This window comes from Pterocles gutturalis, unplaced genomic scaffold, assembly GCF_000699245.1.
Source record: "Pterocles gutturalis isolate BGI_N339 unplaced genomic scaffold, ASM69924v1 scaffold32734, whole genome shotgun sequence".
NCBI classification, from domain to species: Eukaryota; Metazoa; Chordata; class Aves; order Pterocliformes; family Pteroclidae; genus Pterocles; species Pterocles gutturalis.
In genome coordinates, this window is record NW_010134248.1 from 24653 (window position 1) to 43674 (window position 19022).

General features: G+C 37.8%; 1 protein-coding gene across 1 annotated transcript in view; it reads left to right on the top strand.

Moving 5' to 3' along the window:
• Positions 1–19022, top strand: part of TAF1B (TATA box binding protein (TBP)-associated factor, RNA polymerase I, B, 63kDa) — a gene marked incomplete at its 5' end in the record, with an annotated part of 47837 nt that overhangs the window by 24106 nt on the left and 4709 nt on the right. The window contains 6 exons of the mRNA XM_010081530.1: positions 12083–12230; positions 14380–14557; positions 14863–14909; positions 15982–15987; positions 17666–17756; positions 18207–18277. Of these exons, the coding sequence (XP_010079832.1) occupies positions 12083–12230; positions 14380–14557; positions 14863–14909; positions 15982–15987; positions 17666–17756; positions 18207–18277 (541 nt within the window). The remainder of the gene's footprint in view (positions 1–12082; positions 12231–14379; positions 14558–14862; positions 14910–15981; positions 15988–17665; positions 17757–18206; positions 18278–19022) is intronic.

The window sequence follows — 19022 nt, forward strand, 5'->3', positions numbered from 1 at the left end:
AATTCCTATGTTATGAGCAGTTTGGAACAAGTCTTGAAAAAATGCTACCCTCTTGATCAGAATGGGTGGGTTGGGGGAACTAAAAAAAAAAGGCAAATCTGCCCCATTTTGCATCTAGTGAAATAGATAATCCCTGAGTTTTGCAGTTATGAGATGGAGCAAATTCAGCTTGAAATTTCTCAAATGTTCTTCCTGTCCAACAGCTGACTTAAAAAAAATATCTTGGTTCTATTTGGAGAAAACAGTAAAGTAAGTAAAGAAAAATTGAGTGGGAAGGAGAAAACCTTAAAAGACGTGCGATACAGGTTTTGGGGCTTTGGTATGGCATCATTACAGTGGGTAAGCACTACCTGTTAGTTTTTTGTTTTCTTTAAAAAAAAAGATTGTCATTCATTGACCCATGAGCTGCTGTTAAAACACACAGATATACTTTTTTTCCACCAATGTCTGTTTTGTGTCCAAGCACACCTATGAAGTACATGTCAATCAGCAGATTTGTCTGTGCTGTTATGTTTGCTAAATAGGAAGATGTTCTATTTTTTAAAGAATAAGACTTGTAGCTTTCTCTGAAAGCTAGTGTTATCAATGCTATGTTCATGTTATCAATGTTATGTTCATGTACCAGCCTGCATTTAAATATCTGCATGATCTTAATTATACATGTTTCTGTAATCCCTTCACAATACGGTTTTCAAACATGCCGTTGTAGCCCAGCTACATTGGAATTATTTTCTAATAACTCCTTATTTCTAGTGAAGAAATGGAGATCACCTTTGTGTTAATGTTTAAATCTATCTTGCATCCATATTTTAAATACTCTGTGGAATTTTCATTGCATTTTTTTGCTTTTCTTACCCTCCTTCTCGAAGTTATAGAAGAACCAAGAGGTACAGAGTATCGCAACAGGGATCATCAAATGTAGGGACAATTTTCCTACAAGAAACAATTAACTTTATCTACTTACCTTTCAACCTAAAGAAGATGTGACTAAAAGGAAGATGGGGCAGTAGTTTGTAGAACGTGTTTATGAGGAAAATATTCAATGTCTCTTCCAATACAAAGAGTAGGAGGCGTCGGAAGAGGTTGCTGGTTTGCAGGTTCAGAATCAAACAGCAGGAAATGCAGCTTCATTTTGTGAGTAACTGGTGAAACTCCTTGTATTGGGATGTTCTGGATGTTAAAAAGGCCAGATAATGACTGGACAAATGCCATGAAGGAAAAGGGATCTGGAAGTAAAAAAATGCAGAGATCTCGCTGCTGACTCAACCACAAGTGGTAAGAAGCTGGGCAGGCACTTGGTAAAGTGTCATTGTGGCTTGCTTGGTTCCTAAATTCCTCCCTACACATCATTGTTGCTGCTGGATGCAAGGCTAAACAGATCTTTTTCGATTGATGTGGTACAGACACTTTTTTTTTTCCCCCCTGGGATTTCAGTTAGGGTTTTACTTTGTGGTTTTTTGTGTTCTGGGAGACTTTTTTTAAGATCGTAAAACTTCATTTTTCATTAACTAGTTATCTCACACAACTCTTTTTTTAAGTCATAGTTCAAACCTTTAAGTTAGGTGAACTAAATACCATCCTGTAAAGTTTCAGATTTAGAGATCTGGGGATGTTTCTTATTCAACTTGAAAAATGTTAAGGAATGATTAAATGGTAAAAGTATGCAAAATCATTGCTTAAAAAGGGTGTCTCTAGCCTATGGCAAACAATCCTAAGCAATTAAAGCTATAGAGTTTTCTCAAGCAAAAACTTTGCTTTTTGAAAAAAGATTTTGCATCCTTGTCTTTTTCTAGTGATCCTTTGGTTTGTTTTGGTGGAAGAACTAATGGAATTGCTTGTTTAAAAACTCACAATGTAAAATTTATTACTGTTGAGTAGTCGTGATGATCCCAACGCTGGGAGGAAGAATGAACACTTGCAAGAAGTCTGGCCTAGAAATGTGGCAAGAGGAGAAATGTGAAAAGCCATGTAAGAGTAAATAAATTCTAGGTCATGGGGGAGCCATCCTGGAATGGCAGAGACGCAGCTTCAGGGTTTTTGCACTTTACCTGTAGTACTTCTAAGCAGCCTTCTGTTCTGTGAAATTTTTTTTTGGCCCTAAAAGTAAGTACAGGTCTTGGATTTGTGAATAGATTAAGCCAATGCTATCTTCTTTTCATGGCTTTGAATAGTGATTAAGGTTTTAAAGTTAAGCATATCGAATTTAGGAATTACTGGAATGAATTTGCTTTTAGCTGAGACAGAAGTATAAGTGCACTAGGTTGTAGTCATTAAACATTTCATCTCATTGTTTCTAACCCAAGATAGCGTCTTAGTTTAGCATGAAGAAAATAACGAGCTGCTCTGTATATCTTTTCCTTTTCTTCATTTAATGTGGGAGTTTAAGCCTGCTTTAGTGCACACCATGTGAAGTCAGCACAGTGCAGAGTGTTTGGATCTTCCTCTTCTTTTGATGCTGGTCATTCCCCTTCGTCATGCAACGGTGCCTTCAGCTGCCCGGTGGCTGCTCCTCAGGGCTGGGCTCTCAGGGTGGTGGTGTGCTGCTCTGTCACAAGGTGGAAAACTGGGACAAAGAGACCTGCCTGAGGCAACGGGGTGGGTTTGTGACACCATCATGAGGAAACCTGAAGATTTCCTAAATCCTGTAAAGTTGTCCCTGTATTTTTTTTTTTCACAATGACTTTTGAAAAGGATTTCATATCACTTAATAATCTGCTACAGGCTAATACTCATGTCATCGAGTCATCACGCAGCTCATAGGAAACTGCTCCTGTTTGGATTGTCTCACATTCCAGGTTTTGGTGGATGGCATATTTATATTTTAGTTTGAGTCTGATTCTGACAAAGTAATTCCTGACTGAATCTATTAATAAACTTATGAATGCAGGTCAAAATCTTTGTTCTGTTTTATACCAGAGTGTTTAGACTGGAATGGCAATGGCTCTCTGCTTCCCTGCAAAGTGTATCCACCAGACTGGCTTTTAGACACGTTCCTCTGTTTGCTGAGTTTCTTTTCTAAAAACATGCAAGGTCTGATGTGTAAGAGCCTCTTTTCCTGACTAAAATTTGAATGATCTTAATTGCTATATGATTTTTTTTTAGTGGTAACTCTTTAAAGAATTCAAATTAAGATAGAAGCCAGCCATTCTTGTTTATTTAAAAAAAAATCATCTAAGAGGTGTACAATTCTAGCCATACAAATTCTGTTAATCAGCTATGCTGCTTTTACTTTTGAAAACAAGCAGCAATTCCTGCTTTGATCTGCTAGTGTTTAGAGATACCTTGTAATCTTAGTTTTGTTGGGGGTGTCTTTCTATCCATGGGATTTTTTTTTCGAACTCTGTATTTTTTGTGCATTTTAACAGGTGCATGCAGTACTTGTTCAGGATAGAAAGTAGTGCAGAATGCAAAGAAGCAAGGGTGAGGCTTTTATTTGAAAGAAAAAAAAAAAAGCTGAGGAGGAAGTTCACTGCTGAAAGGGTTATTGTAATCAAGTTTATCATGGGAGCTTGCTGTTGTGTAACAGAAACTCTAGCTTGCCCATACCTGTCTTTAAACATTACTTAATGAAGAAAGAAAACAAACCTACCAAAATATTTATGAAATTCAATAAAATTTGTTCCCAAAGTCTTAAATTTCAATACATTATGACAGTTCAGCTCCTTATTGGATTACTCTCTTCATGTGTAGAAAGACTACATTTCTTTAGAAAAGTGATATTTGTCAGAGTTAGCTTGTGAGCATGAACAGGCTAACGCTCAAGCATGTGTCTCTGTTGGTTTAATAATGTTGAAACTCATTTATCCAAAAACACTTTAGCCAGGAATCATGTAATGAAAAGGTGTCTTCCTCTGCGAATAGCCTATTAAAAGGTCTGCTATGCATCCAATGAAAATCTCTTATCTTTTTTTGTTTTTTTTCCCCCAAGTGAAAGAGTACCTCTGTACTGGATGTTCAGTTTGCTTTTTCTCTTGTGTGTGGGTTGTTGGCTCATCCACATGCCATCTTGAATTCTTCAGTAAAAACTACCTGTGTCAATTTAATGCCATCTAATATCCTAGCACACCTAGATTTTTGTTCTCTCAAAAATGCATAACCATTGTTTGTTGAGTCATTTTCTAAAATTAATCTTTTTTTTTTTTTCTGTGCAAAGATCCTTCTCACTTCCTCTGCAACAATGGTCAGGAGTAATTTAGGATTTTAAGATGTAGTAGCTGTTTCAGTTGAAAGAGTTATCAAAGGACAGAGCAAGAGAAAGGCTGTCAGTGTGACTTCTCTGATTTTCAAATGCTGTCTTGACTTTATTTTTTTTTTCTTTTTTTTCCTCTGCCCATTTGTTGCCAGGTAGATACCTTGGGCAGCCTGTTTGCCTGTTGTATTGGGTCTGTCTGAGATGGAGTTCATTTTCCCCACAGCAGCCCTCACAGCACTGTGCCCTGTGTTGGTAGCTGGGAAGGTGTTGATAACACACCAGTGTTCTGGCTGCTGCTGAGCAGAGCTCGCACAGCATCAAGGCTGTCTCCCCAACATTTCCCCCTCACCAGTGGGCTGGGACATAGCCAGGACAGCTGACCCAAAACTGACCAAGGGGATATTCCATACTACATGACATCTGCTCAGCAATAATGGCTAAGAGAAAGGAGGAAATGGGGGGCATTTGGTATTGACGATGTTTGTCTTACAGAGCAACTGCATACTGAAGCCCTGCTTCCCAGGAAGTGGCCTGACAATGCCTGCTGATGGGAAGTAGAGAATAGATATTTTGTTTTCTGTTGCTTCTGCACTTGACCTTTGCTTTTGATCTATTAAGCTGCCTTTATCTTGACCCATGAGTTTTTTTCTGTCTTATTTTCTCCCCCCGGTTCTGCTGAGGATGGGAGTGACAGAGCGGCTTGGTAGGCACCTGGTGCCCTGACAAGGTCAAACCCACCACATCTTGTTTTCAAGGTGGACAAATTGTTTTTGTTTCATGTCTTAATCTTTCGGTTATCCTATCCTTCTGCTGGATGGCAGGCTTGTAAAGTACCAGCTTTAATTGTGTGCTTGGTCTCTTTATGTCTTTTCTAGTGGAAGAAGTCTCACGAGCTGCATATTTCAGTTATCTAAATGGAGTTGTAGCAGTTTCACTCGTCTTGGTTCTTCTTGTCATTTGGTTCCCTTTCAATAATTCCAGGCACACCCTCTCACTGTTACATCAGCATCTGTATGTGATTCAGGGATATCAGGGTTTGAGGAAATGTATCTGCTCATTTAGTCCACATAAAAATGGCTACACCAAGTCAGACTCAAGGCTCATTGAATCTGGTCTCCTGTTTCTGATGGTGACCTAGGAAGGGATGTAGGAGCAGGCTGCAGTGGTTCTCCCCATTATACTTTCACACTCACCAGCAATTCACAAGTCTGGGACATTTCTGTACAACAGCAGTAACAGTGCTTACAGTGTGACAGAATCATAAAATGGTTTGGGTTGGAAGGGACCTTTAAAGATTCCCTTTAAACATTATGTGGGTCTTTTCTGTATAGCCTATGCTCTGGCAAAGAAAGTGTTCACAAAGAGACTCTACAGAATCTAACTGTGCAACAGGGTTGACTACATTAGGTTTTTTTCCAGCTAGGTTAGATGGCAAAAAAGTTTTAGTGAGTGTTGCTTATTTTTTAAAGTTTGGATTCATAATAATACATAGTGTTAAAGCACATTTAATCTGTGTATGATGGCTGTTGGATTAGTTTGCTGCAGTTCCAGGTGGGCTGGTGATGGTCCCGGAGAGGTAGATAGAGGTTAGGCAAGGGGGAAAAAAATGTCATTTAAAAATATATACATCAGCAAGATTCATCAGTATGTGTTTGTATGGGAAGTGGCCAGATTGGTAGTACTGCAAGAGTAGAACAAAAACATGAAAAAAAAATCTTTAGTAATCTAGGAGTTGAGGCTTGCTGACAACACTAACCATCTAGTATGTAACGATTTGTTCACAAAGTCATTTAATTGAGTTTGAATTACTAATTTGGGTGTAAATTTCACAGCTGATACAGTTATTGTCTTTCCTTTCAAGTCTTTTATGTCACCTGTGTGCACTGTGGCTGGCGTTGTCCTGCAGGAGGCTTATGCTGCAGATGACCAGGTATATTTGGACCAGTTGAGCAGCAGAAGCAGAGATGAACCAGGCTCCAAAGAGCGTTCAACTGCTGTGCTCGTTGTTGGTACCTAATTTTACCTTAAGTAACTTTAAAGCTAGCTTGGGTTCCTGGGAATGTGTGTTTCAATGCAGGCTGCATTTAAAGATGTTTACACACATAAGGGCATCCATTTGGTTTATTACTTTTACAATAAATGTGTTTCGTTTTGCAGACATGCCTTGCTTTATGCAAGGATTGAACCAAGATTCTGGACTCTGTTGCAAAAACCCCTTCTCCAAACCTTATGATTTGATGTTTTCCAAACCTTCAAGTTAAATGGCTTTCTTAATCCATTTCCTGAGAATTGAAGTCTTCTTTAATCTTGATCTAGGTTGAATTTGTTATCTTAAAAATGATGAAGCTTTGCTGGTTTTTAGAGAATTGCAAGCATATCCAAACTCTTAAATTGCACTAAGTTGCTTCCAGAGTTTTAAAGGGGTTTAACTGCTGGAATGCAGACAAGCACCTCTTGCGATCCCGAAGGGATAACAGCACTACCCTACCCCATTAAGGTGCTGTGACATTAAATAGTCTCTATGAATGCTTCCCTCTGAATATTTTGCCATCTCCATCCTTCCTTGGGATGCTGTAAAATGTTAAATGTCAAAGATACCCAGAGACCTACAAAAAGCTGATAATGAAAAAGTTAAGTTGGACTTTATTAGATACCAGTATTAAATGGACATTAAAAGAACCAGTTGGGAAAGATGTCTGCTGCTGAACACAAGCAGCACAGGTGAAGGTAGAGCCTTGGAGAACGTGCAGGCAAGGGAAGAAAGGGTTCCTGGAATGGAAATTCACAGGTAGAAGGATGATGAGGAAGGAAACTGTGCTGTGAAAAAAGTACTGAACAGGAGAGGACGATGGGGGGAGGGGCGGGGAATATAAAAGGGAGAATTTAAAACAACTCTTAATTCTTTTCAAAAAGGATAGAACATTATCACAATAAAATAAACTGAACTGTGAATATGTAAGTAGTGTCTGCTGGGATATTGTCCTGATACAGAAGGAAATGGCCTATACAGTCATCTAAGAAGAGTCAGTCAGACCACATTTGAAACAAGAAGCTATGGAGCCTGCAAATTAATCTAGAAAGCCAGCCAATGCATACTGTTTTCTACTTGTTGATCAGCAACATTCTGATGTTGTCCAAACAAGTAGGAGAGGCTGCAATCTTGGCTTACCCAAAACAATTACCTGTTACTGTGATCTGATTATCATGCTAATATTTTGGCTCCTCTGCTTCTGAAAATCAGCTTGTTCTTTTCTAATACAGGTGAAAAATTCCATGTAACTTTGAAAGATAAAGGCAATGGATTTAAATAGTCTAATGAATATTTATCATCATGAAAATCTTGTTCTAGACACAGACTCGTCAGCGTGTAGTTTGTTCTCCTATTCTCAGCTGAAGTCAGCGAGGGGGGAAAGAATAGAAACAAGTATTCTCAAGTAGTCTAAACTTCTGTACTGCTTTCTGGAGAAGACCTGAAGCCACTTTATTTGTCACATGTGGGAATAAGATACAAAGATTTTAAAGACAAAGCTGTTAACAAAAGTTCTCTGTAACCTCTGTACCCAATCTAGACAAGTTATAGACTCTGTCAGTGTTGTTGATCAGTCTTGAGGAAATCACAGCTTGCAAAACACCTGAGAAGGCTAGCGGGTGGCATAACTTTAGAAGGATTTTCTGTCAGTCTTCCTGAAATTGTTAAGTGCCCTCAAGGGTTTGTGACTGAATTTTACATGTGGAGTGTTTCCCAGGTTCTTGAAACAGGGTGAGAGCTCAGTAACTCCCCATGCTGATGGATGGGGGAGTTGTCCTAATATTTAGCACAGAAATACAACTTGAAAATATGTAATGCAAATTTTTTTAATTTATGATTGGATAAGTGAAAGTTATAGTTGGAGAGCATGTGGCGTATGATCTAACACTGTCCTTTCTTCTCCAAGTACTCCTCCCTTGGGGTTTAATCATGGGTGCTGGAGGTGGAGGTTTTCTCACCTACAGGAGGGAGGCCCCAGCTCTGGATCTTGCTTTCCTTGTTGATTTGATGGGTGACTTTCAGTGCAACTTGTTCCATCAGGTTCTTTTTCTTCTGGCAGAGATACATAGCTAGGTAGAAGGTGATAACTTTTATTAATTTTGAGGCTGCTTGTTTGCTGTATGTTGCTTTTTCATAATGTTGTCCTAACGTCTGCTATATTGGTTGTGTGGAATTTGGGTGTTCTGTTTTAACCCTCCCAGTATGTATGAAACCTTGCAGAGTAAGAGATTTGTTGTATGAACTCACAGCTCTTTCAGAATTGAACAGGGTATGTAGTGAGTGGTGAAAATTATTGTTTGATTACAGAAGTCTTACAGTTTCCTCAGTTCTCAAGCTTTCAGCCTTCAGCTGTTGCTATGATGTGTCCTACTGAGATGTGATCTCGTGTTGGATCCGGCTTATGCTTGCAGTTTACAGCTCAAGAGATTACTGTGTACTCCTGGAAGCGTGGTGTTTGGTTCGACCTGCATCACCATGACTCAGTGCTTTGTTGCAGAAACCGGAGTGCTGCAGTGAAGGTTTTTGAGCTTGGGAGTTAAGCCCTGGAAAGTAGCAGTTGATTCGGTTGATCTCTTTATGGTAGTATGCCCTTCCTATATCTGCACATCCCAATTGTGGTTACATCTCTTTATGAACACACATCAACTAAGAACAGGTTTTTTTCTGTTAACACTCTTTTTAAAATAAGACAAGTGATAGCTCTCAGTATTAAATTTTATTTGTAGTTTTTACACCATTTGTGTTTACTCTTAGAAAAGCCTCAGTTGCCATTGCAAAGCAGAGCGTTTTCTAGCCATTTGAAAAAAGAACCGAATTGCCTTCTCTAAATTGCAAACAAAAGTCAGTGTTGGGCATCAGGAGGAAAGGATGATTCACTAGTACCGAGGATAGGAAAGCTGTCTGCTTACCCTGCCACAATGAGAGAAGCTCAGGTATAAGGTGATATAGGTGTCTACGGTGAGACTTCCAATTAAGAGCTATATTCCTTAAAGTACCTCTGCATCAAATTAGACTGTTCAGATAACTTCACTGATGATAGTTTAATGTTTGAGAATGTGAATGCTTCAAATGACTGAATTCCTAGTGTCTTAATTTATTTTCATCTGTGATATATTATTAAAAAGCTACTAATTCAACTCCTTTTTATTAAAGGGAAAAACATATTTCCTTTAATTAAGAATAGTACTTATGTATAGCTTTTATTTGAATTATCTGGGACTTTAATTTTTCTTCAAATACGCTCCGGAGAAGTTACATATGATTCAGGTTTTGTTCCAAGATTGTTTTGGTATTCAGTTTAGCACTGCTTTTTAAGAGGAATGGAAAGTACTGTGAGCCTGCTCTGTAGAAGTCTGGTAATGCGTGTTTTTCTTGTTTCTCAAGGTAGTCCTGTAGCAGTCTAAGCCAACTTTTAACACTGTTTAGAAAATATAATGAACATGATACAGCTTCCTAACTGTTACAAAAAGTTGCATGTGTAATAGTAAGTGACAGCAGAATTATTCATTTGCTTAGGCATGTGTTCACACAGTTAAGCAAGCCTGAACTGCAGTCTGAGGGAAGATCATTGAAAAAAAAAAAAAAAAGAAAGGGAAATGTTGGCAATCATTCAAAACAATAAAATATGAGCATTGGCTACATAGCTTATATTAAAATGGATTAAACCAAATGACTGAATAAAACCGATTATTTCAGTCTTGTTGTTGTTGTAAACATGATTGCTCTGGTTTTATTCTGGTCTATAAAAAAAACCAGAAGCCTGAATTCACTCTTGTTCAGGAAAGTTTTGAACCTGTACTCAAAGTGTAAACTGCTGCTAAGTTCCTATTAAATGGAAGTACCTTTTGCACAAACTGACTTGATAAAATATGAATACATGGTAAAGTGCTCTGCTGAATTAGAGCCACCAACTAAAGCAGGAAAAGCATTGCTTTTTATACGTTTAAAATGGTAAAGCAGCCTGAGCGACTGAAAAGTTGCTTCAAGAGGTAAATTCAAATAATTTAGAATATAGAGAATTAAGAATGTTTAATGAAACAGCTCAGGTATTAAGAAATGAGGGTCAAATCTTACAGTCTATACTTACGCAAACTGCAGGTCCTTCTGAGTTCATTATGAATAGGTATGTCAAATCTGTCTGTAAGTTATATTCTCCTCTAGCAGGAAAACCTCAGTAGCAATTGGGAGAACTTTCTTCATGCAGTCAATAGGTTTGAAAAGAGAATTGCAGATTTATTTTAATGAATAAATATGCAAATACAGAATTAAATATTTTTTTAAAATTAAATTATATTAAAGTTTTTGTGGAAAGGTTCTAGAGAATGTGGACCTGCTGCTAAATAGGAATGGGGACATGTTCACAAGGACCAAGGAGAAGCCTAAGATGATGAATGCTTTTCTTGCCTTAGTCTTTGCTGGTAAGAGTGGCCTTCAGCAATTCCAGGTCCTTGAAACCAATGGGAAAGTCTAGGGGAAGGCCAGCTTACCCTTGGTGGAGAAGGAGCAGGTTGGGGAATATATAAACAAACTGGACATATGGAAGGTTCATGGGCTGTGATGGGATGCTGCCACAAGTGCTGAGGGAGCTGGCTGGTGTCATCGCAAGGCCACTGTCAATAATTTTTGAAAAGTCATGGTGACTGGGGGAGTTTCTCGAGAACTGGAGGAAAGCAAACATCACCCCTGTCTTCAAGAAGGGCAGGAAGGAGGGTCTGGGGAACTAAAAGCCTGTCAGCCTCATATTGATCCCATTCTTGTTGATAAATATGACAAATAAATACATAAATATGCATTGTGGAATAACCACAGTCCCCAGCACATGCTGGGGGGCTGACCAGCTGGGAAGCAGCTTTCCAGAGAAGGCCCTGGGAGTTCTGGTGGACAAGGCGCTGTGAAGATGAATGGGAGCCAGCAATGAGCCCTTGTGGCAAAGACCTCCAACATCATCCTGTGCTGTGTTAAGCAGAGCATTGCCAGCAGATCAAGGAAGGTGATTCTTCCTCTCTGCTCACCGGTGATGAGACACGTCAGGAGTGCTGGGTCCAGTTCTGGGCTCCCCAGTACAAGGGAGATACAGACATAGTGGAGTGGGTCTGGTAAAGGGCCATGAAGATGATGGAGTGGAGTGTCTGACAAATGTGAGGAGGCTGAGAGAGCTGGGACTGTTCAGCCTGGAGATGGAGAAGACTCAGGGCAGGTATGCGTAGGAGGAAAACCAGATCTTCCTTGGGGTTATCCAGTGTCAGGGTGAGAGGAAATAGGCACAAACTGAAATGCAAGAAATTCCATCTAAACAAAACCTTTTTTTGTGTAGTGAGGGTGGTGAACCACTGGAGCAGACTTCTCACAGATCTTGTGGAGCTGCCGTCTACAGAGATATTAAAAATCTGACTGGATGTGGTCCTGGGCAGTCTGCTCTAGCTGACCCAAGCAGGGGCTCAGACCCCATGATCCCAGGCAGTCCCTGCCAGCCTCCACCCCTCTGTGGATCTGTGATCTCTTAGGTCTTTAGAGAGTTCACCCTCAGTTGCACCTGTATTTTTGTTTTCCAATGCTCTTTCAAATTTGGACCATCCGGAGGTACACTGATCACATCACAAAAAAGGTAGTGGGTTGCCTGCAGGTCTGAAGCAACTTTATTCCTTATATATTTATTGGGCTTTAAAACTACCACGTGTTTCTCTTTGCAGTACTGCAGTCTGGCTCCATTCTTGCATGTGTGTTTAGTCATAGAGAGTGCTAGAAGAGTCTGGATAAATAATTCTGTATTAAGTAATAGAGAATTTAACATTGATAACTAAGATCATTAACAAATATGGTAATAGAGCAAATGTATAACATCCTCTAACCCTGTCTTTCAGTCGTGGCCTATGTATGAAGAGGTGTACACCAAAATGCTTGAGCTTGCAGCGTTTTTAGACCTGCCCCGTTTTCCAGATATAACAGACAGCTGCTTTCTTCATCCAGACATGTTGTGCATGAAGTACTTGATGGAAGCTAATTTACCTGGTAAATATTTTCCCAAACCTGAACTGATAAAATTTTTCTTTAGTTTATTAAACTCTAGCAAAAAGACTTGAATTACTACTTTAAAAGTGCCTACTCTTTTCCTTCTAATTTATGTCCATTTAAGCTTGAACTGAAAGATAATTTCTATAGAAAGCACCTTCATCAAACATTTAGAGTATGTATTATAGGCCTAGATATGGAGGGGCACTCTGGTGCTGGCTCTCTAGGGCTGTGGAGTGGATACTTCATTTCAAATCTTTCAGTATCCATGTGAACTAAGAGGCACTAGTTGAATTCACATGATTTATTAACTTTAGCTAAACAATTCATCAAGTTGGGACCTGATTGCTTAGCATGGGAATTATATATAATATTGTCCGTATATTCTATAATACTGCATTTTAGCATTAATTTTAATATTAGCGAGTGATGCTGTATGACAAATCAGCTCTTTTCTCACTTGGTTTCCAATTTAGTTTTGAAATCATATATTGCATAAATATTGAGTATTTTTGTTTATCTTAAAATTAAGTCTTTAATATCAAATTACCAAAGAAAGACCAGTAAGTCCTAATAGGTGAACTATGGGCTACGATACTTTCTGACAAATTCCACTGTCACTGGATATGAGTTATATAGACAAATAGCCTGTAAATTTGGGTTTTTTTTTTCTTCAAAGCATTCCAACAATTAATAGTTTGGGGGGGGGTTATTGTCTTATTTTGCAATTATTTACATTGAATAAAGCTACTTGGCTTTTCTGTTTACTCACAGTTGAATGAAGAGAAAATAACCAACATATTTAGGGCTCAAATTCTAGAATTGAAATTCTGATTGTGTAGTTTTACACTAGTATTGTGATCCTGTAGAGGATCACATTATTTTTCAGATTTTGAAGTATCAGTTGAATCAAAGGCAAAGCTAGAAATTTAGCATTTTCAGATTAATTACAGAGAAATACAAAGCTAAATACTCTTTGAAAATTACTGTAGCAGAATAATATATTGTCCTTTACTTTTTCCTTACAATTAAACTTTTTATCCTGTAGAAGTGTTTTTTTCCAAATTGAAAAAGGACTACTGTTGTTGTCTAACAACTCATTAAAAAAAAATAACAAGCAACCAACTGACAGTGTTTTGTAGGACAATAAATATTAATGAAACGGCCATTTTAAGTATCTGAAAGAAAAGAAAAGAAAATATACTGACTGTATTTATTAAAAAATTTGATTTCTAGATTTTGTTTAACTTACTATTATGTACGAGAGGATTAAAAATTAGTTCCTACTGAACTCTTTGTAAGCAGCAGGAGAGTATAAAGTATAGCTGGATTAAGGTTGTACTTAGTCATACATTGCTAACCTTTGTGGAATCTGATGGTGATGTAATCAACTCCTGTATTTCTTGCTGAACAGGAAAGGTGAGAAATTTGGGGTATTTGTATCTGTGAAAAATAAGCATAGAGTAATAAGAGGCTGTATAGATCCCTTAGTGCTGCTTTCGGAGCTGTAGTTGTATCTTTTTGACATAAGCTGCACTAGTGCGTGCAATTAGGCTTTCCAGTGTAGAGCCAGCTGTAACCTAGGCTGGGCTTGTTTGTACCTCAGCGGGGTTTTGTTGGAGTAGCAGCAAGCACTGCCCTGCCACAGTTAGGCTGCTCTTCATACCCAGCTAGCTTCTTTAAAACTAGCCCCTCTTCCTCTCTGCAGTACTGAATCCATCCTTGCATGGGTGTTTGGTCACCATGCAGGAAATAGTTTGTGACAAGTTTTTGGCTTTAGGGGTTTTTTTAAAACTATATTTGTGTAGATTTAAGATAGGCTTTCCCACAACAATGTTCAGGATGATCTAACAATGTAATTCAAGTAACATCAAAACACTGTTAAAAATTTGATTTTTTTTTTCCTTCCCCACCCCTGCCATGTGAATATATCATAAATCACAACTGTTTTCCATGTAAGCACAGGGAAGGTTGCCTATTATTTTTAAAAATACCCAAGAATACTTCTCATCTTGAAAAAAATTGCTGTCTAATAGTGATAAAAGACCTAAACATTGTTTTCCTCAAGTTACCTAACATATTTACAGTGTAAAAGTACTTCTAGCTTGTCTCAACATGCTCATTTTATATTTTTATTTACGTTAATCAGATGAATTGCATAATTGGACTTGTCGAGTGGTCAAAAAGATCAGTATTGGAGAAGCGGATTTCCTGACTCTTGTGCCTGGAAATAAGTCAACACGAAAAGTGAAATACGATGTTCTTGCTGCAGCAGTTATTGTAGTTGTGCTCAAATTATTGTTTTTATTAGATGATCACTATGAATGGTAAGTGTGCAGGCAAATCATAGCAAAGCCCAAATTTCAAATAGTACAAATGATTGTCTTGAACTATTCTTTCTTTAGTAATATTAAATTTATAGCATTTGAATTTCTATTAAATTCAGTAGCATAAAACATACACATGAAGGCATTTTAGACATTAAATATTACTTATTTTTAAAAATCATCAGTTTGAATCTGAAGCTTGGAAGAAAAATTAGTGTGTAATTTTTGTCAGTTGTATTTGAACTTCATGTCAAAAGTACAGTATTTGGATATACAAAATAGCCTGATTTTTATATTTTTTTCAGGTTACTTTCAGACTTCGCTGAAGAAAGAAATAAAAATAACAAAGAAGGTACATAAATATTCTAGTAGAAGCAATCCTAAGATTTTGTAAATGAAATAACTTTGTAATCAAGCTTAGAAAAACTCATTGATCATTAATTTTTTTTTTTTGTCATCTATTTTTTTAGGGCAAATCTTTATTCAAAAAAACAGTAGATCCTGTTTCTGTAAAATTGTCTCAGTTTACTTGCATAATTCTTATTGTACTGGATAGGGGAATTTGGTACACATTTTGCTAGCTACCTTTCTGCTTCCCCTTGTACATATTTGCGTTCTTGTTTTAGAATTTTATGCATGCTAGGTGAAGATGAATGGATATGCAGTGAAGAGGGAACGTACTTTGATCGTAAATAGCAGATACTTATTAGGGGCATCAAACCATGTTTATGATAAAATCCAAACTTGTTTAGTCTTGTTAAATAAAATGTCTTAGTGTGTAACATATTTCAGATGTAATCTATTTTCTTAGTCCAAATAATCCTGAGAGAGTGTGGAAAAGCTAGCAGCAATTAAGATAGAGAAGATAATGGTGTGAACGTGGCTCTTTGAGGGCAGGAAGACCAAATCAGAGATTAGAAATCTTCAGGAAGATGTTCCACGGCCTGATCAAGATCACAGCTGAAGATAAGATCAAAGATGTGTTACAGTGGTTTAGCTTTTAGCCTTCATCCAGTTTTGGTCCGTTTTGACCCTTCTGTTACTTCTTAAAAATTTAAGTCAGTAATAAAATCGGCATTAGCCATGTGTGTGCACAATTACTGCTGTATCTAGAGATAGACATCACTGTTAACGAAAACTGGTAATTCTCATTTTCAAGTGGATGCACAAACTTATTTTGGCTCTTTTTTTCCCTTTTTATTTCCCTTGAAAGCTTGAAGTACATAATAATGACAAGAGTAGAAGTTGTGCAACTGCTTAGAAGCTGAGACTTCATGTCTTAATGGTGTTTCTCCCTTATTAACAAGTCTCATTGCCCTTGGGAATTAACAGCTCATTCTTTGCCCACTTTTTTACTTAAAAATCTGCTGGTGCAAAATGATGCATGTTCTCTGCTCTGTTGTCCCTGTCCTTAAAGCGTGGAGGTGACGGTGAGCAGCTGTGCGGAGGAGCTGATGTGAGAATGTCTGTTAGAGCACTAATCAGTGCCAGAGCTCAAAACTGCCTCTGGCGTTTTCCCAAAGTTAGTGTGCTAAAATGAATAATGGTTAATACTTAATTTTAAAGATCCAATTTATGTTGACTGCATTCTCAATTTAACTATCCTTTCTCTAGTCTTTTTTTAATTAAAAAAATAGTATTTCAGCTCCTACAGTTTTTCAGGGCAGACTGGAAACTGTACAGTAGATAGTTGTAGTTACCTACCGTGTGTGTGTCTATGTTCTATGAACTGCACATGTACACAATACTGTTCATGTTCATATAAACCATGGGATTGAGATGTATATATGTATGTGTGTGTATCACAGAGCTGTGTATTTTTCAGTCAGCTTAGCTACATGAGCATCAGACTAGCAGTCTGGTCCAGGTAAACGGTTATTATCACGTCTCTGCAATGGTTCTGCTTGTGACACATGCTTAATAATTCATAGGAAGTTTTAATAAAAATTTCCACCCCCCAGCCCAGACTGCTCTCACAGGAGTTTAGGAGTCCTTACTTAAACTTTTGGGCTTAAGGAGTTCATAAAAGAAGTTGTATCCACACCTTTGAATTTTAAGAACTATTAAGGGTCTTTCTTCCCTTAATTTCTCTGTTGCTTTTTGAGTCCATTTGTATTTCTACAATCTAGGACATCCTGTGGCAGGATAACTTGAATAGCAAAAATGCAGCTAATACAAAATGTATATAAGCTTGATTACACGAACAGTATATTCACCTTCAAAACAGTTTAAGCAGCTAGCTGGCAAAGCTAAGCATGATGCAAGCGTCACATTCAGTGCAGCTAGGGTGATGGGGAAATGCAAAGCCTGGGTAATTCACAATGCAGATAATCCACCCACGCGTAATAAGAGTTGATTATATTTTAAATATATAAATCTACACCGTAGTCCTATTTGGAATTCTTATACTTACTGTACCTACTGGTCTACTTCAGTCCTGTATCTCTTCAGAGCGTTTATGACAAATGTGCTGCTAGGATGCCATATGCCCTCATGTTTTCGCATGTGCTGGTAAATATTTGTTCACATATCAACAAGTGAAGTTCCTGTGCTCAAAAACATGGGAAGCTGATACAAAGTGGATACAGTTGTCTAGTTTAACTTTCCAGCCCTGTAAGGTTTCATGGGTGGCAGGATAAACTATGTGGGGAGTTGATGAAACTGTTTGAAATTTTACACCTGAGCTGGTTTAGACCTTACTTGTTTAAACCTAAGCTTGACGTATAGTTTCACGAATTCCTCAAAGTCAATTTTCAAACAGGTGAAGGCCACTTCACACCGCTGAGATCTAGTTCATTTGTAGAGAGGAGCTAGTTTCTAGGCTTAACTTTCAGAAATGAAGGAAGAGGTTTGAATTGTGCTAAATCTATGAAATCTAAGCTAAGGTAGTCTTCGTACTTCTTTTGACATGCTGTTCTTTCACTGCATTTCTGCATTTCTCTTTCTCACAGAATTGTTAGATCAAAAATGTTTTCTTTAAGCACAAAGAATTCAGCATAGGTTTGTATGCACATGGAAGACGCAGGGTCTAACTGCATGGAGACCACCTTCTGTGTACAATGCATTTCTTTTACTTCTTCTCAACCTAAATGTGTATGTTTTATTCAGATGGTCCGTATTTTGAGTACAAAAAGTGGTACAAAGTTATAAAATGTTCCTTGGATGTGGAGCAAAAGAAAATGGATGAAGAAAGAGCCAAGTAAGAGGTTTTGAAGTACTTTTTCTTTTTTAAGGAAGACAGTTTTACGTGAAATCCTCACCCCCATAGAAATTAAAAAGGTTAGGAATTTACTCCACATTTCCATCCAGCAAGCTTGGTTGAACAGAGTGATTAAATCCCTATCTTAATTTTCTATTTACTCTCATAATGTTTATCCAGTGTATTAATTAAATGCTTACTTTCTGTGACAAGTAGCTTATACAGCTGAAAAATTAACTGATAACAGTAAATCTAGGCTTACATGTCTGGGTTTGCCTACTCTGAAAAAAGACTTTCTAGATGTGTTGGAGGGGAATGGCTTTTAATAGCACTAACCATTAGATTATTTTATTTTAATAGCTCTAGCAGTATTTCTAAGAAATTACTGTTCTGTTACTTGTTTGCTACAGCTTTCTTTTTCTTAACAATTCTTACGTCTCTTACTGGTAGGTATCTGTGGAGATGTGAAAAGCCACTGTTTTATTCAGCCGAGAAGAAATCTAAAGTTCTTAAGAGAAGACGTGAGTAAACTTTGCCTCTTCCCAGCAACACAGAAATCTGCTCCAATTTTTCCCATCATAGAAAAGCTGCAGCCCTCACTGTGATAACATTTACATCTTTAAATACTTACTCCTCTCTTTCATCTCTGGGTACGAGTAAGGTAGTACTGTTTTACAACCTGTGGCTGGAATTCTTCAGACATTTTCCTCATGCTTAACTGAGACTGCCTTTGCCAGTCTTCCTAATGACGTAGTGAACCTCGTCTCAGAATGAGTACTCTGTCCTCATCTTTCTTTCAGGAATGCAGTTGGGGTTTTTTGAATGTTCTTACTCTTCAAAATTTGATAGGGGTGACCCTGCAGTCAAGTCATGTTCTGTGGAAGAACATGTTTACATTTATTTATTTCATTTTGAGCTGATCATTTGCTCAGATGCTCTTTAGTTCCTGTGTTTATGAGAAAAAAAGTGAATAAGGATTCATTGTTTATTATTTCTGTGGCACTCTAGATTCCTCTTCTTGCTCTGCTTTTCTTAATTCTCATACACAGGAAACTACTCAAAAAATCTTAGCCAGTCTGAGTGGTAGCATACAACCAGGTAAATATAGTGAAAGGCATCCTGGCATGTGTTTTCTATCAGAATAAAACTGCCAGCAGTATCGAATGGCTTTTACATGTTTTAGTTGGGGAATGTTTTTGCAGTACCCCAGTGTTAATATCATTGGGTATGAAAGACATGGCATTTTGAATTATCTTTCAAAATCTT